The sequence below is a fragment of the Daktulosphaira vitifoliae genome, unplaced genomic scaffold (assembly GCF_025091365.1).
Source record: "Daktulosphaira vitifoliae isolate Bord-2020 unplaced genomic scaffold, ASM2509136v1 Scaffold_5, whole genome shotgun sequence".
Lineage (NCBI taxonomy): Eukaryota > Metazoa > Arthropoda > Insecta > Hemiptera > Phylloxeridae > Daktulosphaira > Daktulosphaira vitifoliae.
Window position 1 is genome coordinate 32,767,917 of NW_026099576.1, and position 9,041 is coordinate 32,776,957.

Here is a 9,041-nt window from a genome sequence, read left to right on the forward strand (position 1 = left end):
ATTAAAATTTACCATAAAATAAATAAGTATTAATTTTAAATTCGCTTAATGACCGAGCATTCAAAGAAATTTCAACATAGAAATTATTGTTACATAAATGATTTTATTATTACTATTCAACTAATAAATATTAGTTAACTTAATAGTATGTTTTTAAGCTTTAAATATTATGGATATTTATTAGCATCGACTCTTTATTTTATATTATTGTTTATCGATGCCGGTAAATATAACTGTTATAATATGTATTAGTACTTATTAACTTAATATAAAATAAATTTTTTAGAATCTTCAGACATAGTAATTACTATTTTAAGCCAAAATAATGACTACAGTTTGAGTAAAGCCAATAAATTGAAAAAATCTATTTTAAATCAATCAAAACTTTATGGGGTTAGTACATAGTGTAATTTTGAGTGATTATTTATATTGATATTAGAAATACTATATATTTAATAAAATAAAAATATAGTTTAAAATAATATATTTTTTAAATTATTAATTAAATGAAAAATATTTTATCTTTTCTAAAAAGTATTATTAAAAAGTTAAAATAGCTTTATGGATATTTAGTTTTATATATTGTGAATGAAAATAGAAAATATCTCTAGATATCACAGTATTGTGTATTAGCATGTTTTGTTTAGAATTCTAGACTCAGGAAAGTACAATTACTTCATGAACAATATCCTGAAATAGGGAGTTGGACCATAATACCTATTGTTGAACTGTAATAATAACAATTTATTATAAAAATGGATTATTTTAATTCATAGTTTTTTTGCTTTTAACTATAGATTATTGAAAGAAAATAGAAATGTTTCTTGGTTTTTGTTTTGCGAAGAAAATTCATTTGTGAATTATGAAAATTTGTTAAAACTTCTACAAAATTATAAATACAATGAAGTAAAAATTTTTATTTTAAATGTAGATTAATTTTATATTTATTAAAAATTATAATTTACTTATTTAAATTTGAAGTATATTTGGATGGGTTATGGATTGAAGGACAAAAATCCTACTATTATACACCATTATGAGTTTGAGAATGATATTAACAGGAGATTGGCATATCCATTGTTTGCTTCTGGATTTATCATGTCCGTTGAACTTCTTTTAAGGTTAACTATTTTATTTATATATTCATTAAAATCAAATTTATTACAATTTTTGATAAGAGCTGTTTGACAATTTTTACTATTTATAATGCTTATTTATTGAAATCAAAACTAATTTATGTATTATTACAATCTGTTAAACGTAAAAATAAGTTAATGGAAACTATTTTACATTAAATGAGGTTGTTAGTTGTAATATTTTTATAAAAAACTGAAGAGTACAAATAAAGACATAATATTGCATAAAACTATAGAGTATTATCAATAGAAAATTACAAATTAAGAAGTACCAATGATATAAATCTTTATAGGTGTGCAAACAAGCAAGAACTATAGGACAAATATGTTCCCCCTTAGAGTTAGCATTAATTTGTATATAAAACGGTTTTCTAAAAAAAAAATAGTGAAATGCCTTTCTAAAAATAATGTTTCTCTCTATCTGTGCCTGAATCATTGACATAAATTAATATAGATTAGACCATAAATAAAAAAGATGCTTTTAAAACATTCTAATGTAAAAAATAAGTTTCAATAATAGTTAGTGTATTTTAAACAAAAAAAATTTTTTTTTCTAACAAAAATATTTTTAAATTTTATTTCAAAAAAGTATTTTAGATAAAAAATTAAATACAGTTGGATCACATTTTGCCATTGACGCATCTTATGAACTTGCTCAGCAGATTGATCAAAAACTAGAACATCTACCATTAAAATTTTGCTTAAAACCATCATCTGATTGTGTAGTTCATCCACAAACAGAAAGACATAAATGTGTAAGTCTAAATTGTTTAAATCCATTATTTTAGTTAGTACTAGATAATTCTTTTTATTGTTCTATTTTAGGATCATAAAGTCACTAAAGATTCTATATATTTTGCTGTAAAAACTTGTAAAAAATATCATGATGACAGAATTCCAGTTCTTAAATCTACATGGGGTAGAGATGCTGTTCATATTGAGTTTTTTAGTGATACAACTGGTAACTTTTATATTATTTCTTTGCTATTTAAATTGTTCAATGTAAAATTTCAGTTTTTACTATAAATATAAACCTATATCTGAATGAATACATCATATTCAAAAGTTTTAACTTTAAGGACTAAATTATGTAGTGTCTAGAATTTGAGGAAATTTCCAAAAAATGATTTAAAATGTTAATCCACTATATATGTCTTTCACAATATCTTCAAAATTATAAGATAAAAAATATAATTTTTTCTTTTGAGAAGTTATTAGTGTTCTACATACTTACCACAAAAAATATAATTCTATCTCTCCTTTTCCCCTCTTAAAATTGTATCAACTTTAGTTTTTTATATTAAAACATTCATGTTTAACTTTTTTAACAATTCAGAAAATAACTAGTTAATAACAGCTTTTGAAACTTTATTTTAAAAGCCCTAAGTATTTTTATATTGTAAAGGGAGGAGAACAGAATTGCTTAGTGATAAAATAAACAGACCAAAGCTTCACCTCTATTCACTATTTTTAAGTGATAATAACTTCTGAAATACTGGTTAAAAATTTGTTATTTAAATGACCAGTCATTTTCTTAGATAACTTTAATGAGCATAAAAATTTCAAAATTAATTTCTTTTTTTTTTGTATTAATTTTGATGTGAAGTTGAGGCAGTATTAACATTTTATAATGTAATTGTATAGTTATCAATTTTAATCAAAAAATATATTTTAGTATATGTTAATTTTCATTATTTCAGAAATCTAATTAAGTTATGAGTATTGAAAAAAAAAACTATAATTTAGTTTATGAGTTTATAGATCTTATATTAAAATGTAAATTTATTAAAATGTTATACCTTAGCAGTAATTATTTTTATTATGACATGTTACAAAAGTAAAAACAAATTTATTTTATAGAACTATCAATACCAACTACAGTTTTGCCAAATATTCCAAATACTGAGCAGGGACATTGTTTAAAAACCATATCTATTATTAAGCATTTATCAAAGAAATTATCTTTAGATCATCGAGTGAAATGGCTTGTTTTGACTGATGATGATACTCTTATTAGGTGATTTTATATTAGCGAAGAAAATGTATTAAATTTAACATTTAACTGTATAAATAAGTGACTCTATTTTAAATTAATTCAGTGTTCCAAGACTCACTTCAATATTAAACTGCTGGAATGGCCAAGAAATAGCTCTAGGTCAAAGATATGGTTACAATGTTCGAAGAAATCTTCCATTAGGGTACAATTATATTACAGGAGGTGGTGGTATTGTTCTTAACATAGATGTAGTTCATAAATTAAAAGATTGCAAATGTTATGCACCTGATGCACCAGATGACATGGTATTGGGAATATGTTTGCAGTCGTTAAATATTTCAATTGTACATTCCCCAGTATTTCATCAAGTTAGTTAGCATAATGTACTATTTTTACTGTTCATAGGTATATAAATTATTATATTGTAAATTAAAAAATTATGTTTATAGGCTAGACCACAAGATTATGCTGATGAGTACTTAGAAGCTTATCCAATTATATCTTTCCATAAACATTTACAAATTGATCCCATACAAATTTATCGTTATTGGCTTTATCAAGATTCCTCATTCGGTCATGATGAATTATGAAGTAGAAAGATTTAATACAATGATATTAAAAAATTTTATATGTTGGAAGAAAACATCTGATAAGTTTTAAGTGGCAACTGCTAATTACTTTTCATCCACTTGACATATTTTTACAGAAATAATATCTTAAATTATGTAAAATTGTATATATAAAATTTTTTATTTTATTATTCTACTAATCTTTGTCTAGCTGTGACCTTACAAGTAGATCACAGATTTAGGTAGGAGTACCCAGGCATAATAACTTTTTTACACAAGAAGTATTACTTTACATTTGTATAATAAAAATATAGTCCACATTTAATTATTAACATGATCAAAATTTACAAAGGGTCAATAATAAAATTTAATAATTATATGGTTGACATTTAGTTCTGATATTATCGTAGTAATATAATAATAATTCAATTTTAATCTTTGGTATCAGCAATATTAATAAAATTCTCTTATTAAGTTACAGTCTATAATGTGTTATTATAACATAGAATTTCATATTTATTTCAAACTTCAATGAACTAATTGTACTTTAAATGTTATGACAAAATATACTATATATTAGTACCTGAAAAAGTACAGATGATTAGATAAACATATCCTATAACATAATATCTTAAATAACCTATTATTGTAAAAAGGGCTAAGCCCGTTAAATTTATAAATAAAATATAAATTCAAAAATATACTTAGTAATAACTAGCTAATAATTATTTAGTACAAAATTTATGCAAAAAAAAATTTACAATTCTTAAAATACAATTTGGAAATACTGTATTTTAAATAAACAAAACTTGCAAGTTTGAAATTGACATTATTAAATAGAAAAAACTCAGCACAGGGGGGTCGCAGCACAGTGGTGAAATGACATAGATGGATCAAGTATAATGATATCTGACAGTGATTAAATTCACTATCAAAAAAAAACGCTTCAATGCAAATCTTTAGATAGTGTTTAATTTTAAAAAATTGATGTATTATTTCAAAAGCTCCATGATCTGCTAGTTCAATATAAATATCCTAATTAAGATAAAGTATGTAGAATGAAAAAGGGATTATTAAAAAATATTATTTCTCATAAAAAAATAATGTTGATCCATACACTTTTCAATATGTCATAGCATAAAGTTAAAAATGTAAAAAATAAAATCCAGAATTTTCACACAATAATAGCATTTGGTAGCCATTTTCACCGTGAAGATAAAATAAAGTCCGAAATTTTTTTTTTTCATAACAAAGTACATTACATTAGCTTTAATTTAAGATATAATAAAAGTGTCAGACCTTCCGGAACATTGTCAAAAATCAAGTTGAAAAAATTATTTTTTTGTGAAAAAGTTGTCATTTTAAATCCCCCCCTGTGGGCAAGTAAAGGGTCACATATAAAAAAAAAATATACTAAATGAAAGGTAATGATATCATGCATCTAAGAAATAAAAATTATATTGATTTGTTCATTTTTGAAAAAGTTATGGTAGTTTTAAGTAAAAAAAATTGAAAAAATTTAGAAAATAAGCGATTTTTATATTTGTAATTTTTTTGAAGATTTCCCCTATTTACGGGGAACGAGGGAATTTTTTTCAATTTTTAAGGGTAATGTCTTCGACTAGATACGATTTGTGATCTTTTGAAGAATCATTGAAAGAAATCGGTTCGGTGAGAGCTGAGAAAAAGTGGTAACAGACACAAAAAAAAAACAAAAACACATCTTAATAAAACCAATACCTTCTCAGCTTCGCATCGAAGCTAAAAACGGTTTCACAGTGGGGTCAGGCATAGATGGGACAAGTATAGATATTTGACATGGCTTAAAATCACTATCATAAGAAACGCTTCGATGCAAATCTGTAGATAGTGTTTCATTTAGAGAAATTGGGGGATTATTCCAAAAGCAACATCAACTTTTATTTATTTGATTATATCCTAATTAGTAGTTCTTTGATTTTTAAATATAATATATGAATAAATACTAATTATAATTATGAAATTGATATTCAATAATTTAATATTGTAATTTAAACGGAGAAATGATAAAAATAATAAAGAAGTTGTATTTTGCTTTATTTTTGCTTATGTCTTATGACCTTTATTCTATGTCAATTAAATTATATAATATTCATGAAAGTCAATATATTCTCTTAATAAGATATTTTAAAATAAAATACAAAACCTAGAATTTTAATAGAAAAATAGCATATTTTTGAATACGGTGGCCATTTACGCATAGAAGATAGGTCGTCGGGACAAATTTTTTTTTTCATTTTATAGTACATAAAACAAGCTTTAATTTTATATATGTTTAAAGGACGCAGTATTTCCGGAACACTTTCAAAAGTTAAGTTGAAAAGGTTCTATTTTTTATACAATGTTTCAAGTTTTGAACGCCCCCTATATATGAGGAAATTGTCCAATTTTAATAAAAAGTATGTCAAATAATGCTGATAATTACATTTTTCGAAAAGTTAGAGCACTTTTAATTTGAAAATTTAAAATCAAAATTTTAACACAAAATTAGCGTTTTTTTAACTACGGCAGTCGTTTACATGCAGAAGATAAAGTGTCGGGACAAATTTTTTTATTTTATTTTATAGTACATAAAATAAGCTTTAATTTGATATATGTTTAAAGGTCTCAGAATTTCCAGAACATTTTCAAAAATTAAGTTGATAAAGTTAGTTTTTATAAAAAAGTTGCTATTTTAAATCCTCCTTGTGAGCAGAATAAGTGTTAGATTTTCAAAAAAAGGATATCAAATGAAAAGGAAATATCTAAGGTTTTAGTATAAAAAAAATTATGTTGATTTGTTTATTTTTGAAAAAGTTATGGAAGTTTTAAGAAAAAAAAGTGAAAAAAATGACAAAATTTACCGATTTTTAAATTAGTAATTTTTTTGGATATTTTCCCCATTTGCGGGGAACGAGGGAAATTTTTTCAATTTTTAAGGGTAATGTTTTCAACTAAATACGATTTGTGATCTTTTGACGTATTGTTGAAAGAAATTGGTCAAGTGAGAGCTGAGAAAAATTGGCAACAGACATGAAAAAAAAATAAAACACGTCATAGTAAAATTAAAATTATGATGCGCACAAACTCAAAATAGTGTATGACCATAAACTAAAGGGGTAGAAAAAAAAAATAATAACTCATTCAAAAATCAATCGATTTCAACAAAAATTTTAGAGTACCTTTGTAAAAGCCTGGTAAACATTTTTAAATAAAAAAACTGTGTCTGCAATGAGCGTTTTTCCCAAATTTTTTAAACGCGCATGAAGTGCTAGAGAAATTTTTTCATTTCGTGAATAATTTTTCTAGAATATTGTCGCCGAGTTTTTTATTACATAAAAATATATTTAAGTGAGGTTGGGTCAAGTTTTAAATTTTGAATCAATATCTCAGAAATTATTAACATTTTTATTTATTGACAAGAGATATAGTGAGGCTAAGAAATTTTCAATGATAAAAATAGCATCACCCACTACTCACCTTCAATTAATACTAAATATTGTAAATATCTTGTAAATACCGGTCCAAAAGTAATTATGGATCAGTAATTATTTTATTTAGTTTCTTAACTAATAAATAAGGTACTTTCTATTTTTTAAATAATTGTTCAGAATTTTTTCATTATTCTTCAAAATCCCTTCAGTTTACTTTATCATCTATAACAGCATCCAGTTCTGATGATACTGCACAACCTCATCCCCCCAGAAAATAAAAACAACAGTTAGAGTGCTAATTGACAAGGAAAAATTTTACAGATAAGCGTTTTTATAATATTTTTTATGTGACTTGCCTATTTCACTTGTTTAAAGTGATGGATTTAAACATTTATTGTAATTGTTGATTCTGGTTGGAAAGTCTCCGTAGCATCAACTATTTTATCTACACCTAAAAATGTACAATAATATACGTGACAAATTTACTACAATCATAAAAATAGTGTTCAATTACCAAAAAGTGTTAATATATTGACTTCTTTAAAAAGAAATAACTCTTTATCAAACCTGAAGTTATACTCATTTATAAACAATGTTTTAATACAAAAGTATTATAATTGAATTAATACTTATATTATTTATTAGTATACAAATTAGAGATGGGAATTATGGTTCACCTAAGTGATCCGATTCATTCGAATCAGGTCAACTAGAAGATCCGGTTCAAAGACCCGTTCGCGATCTAAAAGATATTTTGAGTCAATTGAATGGAACATTCAGTATAGTTTTGATTCTTTTGCGGTTCTCGATTCGCGAATCGCATGTATGATTGGCGATTCGGATTAGGGATGTGTCGTATAAACAAATGACATATGAATATGTTATAATGTTATCATTGATATTTGAAAAGCGATCAAATCGGTTCAGTGTGATTTATACGGGATAAAATAAGTTTTTGGGGGATCCGGATCACTACGGTTCGGCGATCTGAATCATTTCGTTCACTATTTTGACCCGTTCAATGCGATCCGTTCGTTCGCGAACGACACATCTCTAATACAAATTAGATGTTATAATACAATTGTTGACACAAGAGTTCTTTTCTTATAGCAGTTGACCTCTGCCTTTTACTCAGAAATTACATAAATTAATTGTGTCCTACACAAAATACAACAATAATAAATATATTAAATATTTATTATACGGCTCACAAGAAATAGGGGTGACAGTAATATGTTTTATTCAATGACCAGTTATTAATTCTTGTTACTAGTTCTTGTTGATCAGTTCTGCTTATAGGCCCAATTCCATCAATCTTCTCGGATCCAGTCCTACTGAAGAATGCTATTTTTAACACGCTTATATTAGTTTCACCTGTATGTATGTATGTATGTATGTATGTATGTATGTATGTATGTAACTCTCCAAACGCCTCGCGTTATCGCATATTCCGTCGTCTAGACTAGACTGTTATACGCATTCACCCCTCCCCACGCCTCGCTCAACACACGACGGCACACTATTCCTATAAAAATTTATTTTTAGTTATCGTACCAGTACACGCGTGCTTGTCATCAATATTATATTAGGGTGTCCCTTATTTATAAAATTTAAAAATTACAAAGTGCCACTCCCTAGAATTATTCGAATACATGAAAAAATAAATTGTACAAAATTTGGAGACTATTGGTCAACTCTAAGACGTGCCCCAAGGGGGTTAAAAGTAACCCCCTAAGGGTGATTTTTTAGTTTTTTTTGTCTATCTCAAAAACTTTAGCTTTTGCGAAAAAGTTTATTTAGACTTTTTTGTAGGTATACAATTTTTCTATAAAAAGTATATTTACAAAAATTTTCAAAAAGTTCTTATTTAGCCCTAAAAAAATAAAAA

General features: G+C 25.4%; 1 protein-coding gene across 1 annotated transcript; it reads left to right on the plus strand.

The window, feature by feature from the left end:
* The first annotated feature begins 2 nt into the window (after positions 1–2).
* LOC126907998 (beta-1,3-glucosyltransferase) lies at positions 3–5,446 on the plus strand. Its single transcript, XM_050689788.1, has 10 exons — positions 3–223; positions 287–393; positions 648–730; positions 798–906; positions 982–1,121; positions 1,726–1,891; positions 1,962–2,097; positions 2,997–3,153; positions 3,236–3,500; positions 3,582–5,446. Exons 1-10 carry the CDS (start codon positions 148–150, stop codon positions 3,720–3,722), a joined length of 1,380 nt encoding a protein of 459 aa, XP_050545745.1. The 5' UTR covers positions 3–147; the 3' UTR covers positions 3,723–5,446.
* Positions 5,447–9,041: the final 3,595 nt, after the last annotated feature.

What these genes read in the sequence shown, in the direction of transcription:
- LOC126907998 (XM_050689788.1), top strand. Translation starts at nt 148, where the DNA reads ATGTTTTTAAGCTTTAAATATTATGGATATTTATTAGCATCGACTCTT. An exon ending in AAAATTATAAATACAATGAA is followed by an intron (nt 907 to 981) that starts GTAAAAATTTTT and finishes TTAAATTTGAAG; the next exon opens with TATATTTGGATGGGTTATGG. An exon ending in GTTTTTTAGTGATACAACTG is followed by an intron (nt 2,098 to 2,996) that starts GTAACTTTTATA and finishes TTTATTTTATAG; the next exon opens with AACTATCAATACCAACTACA.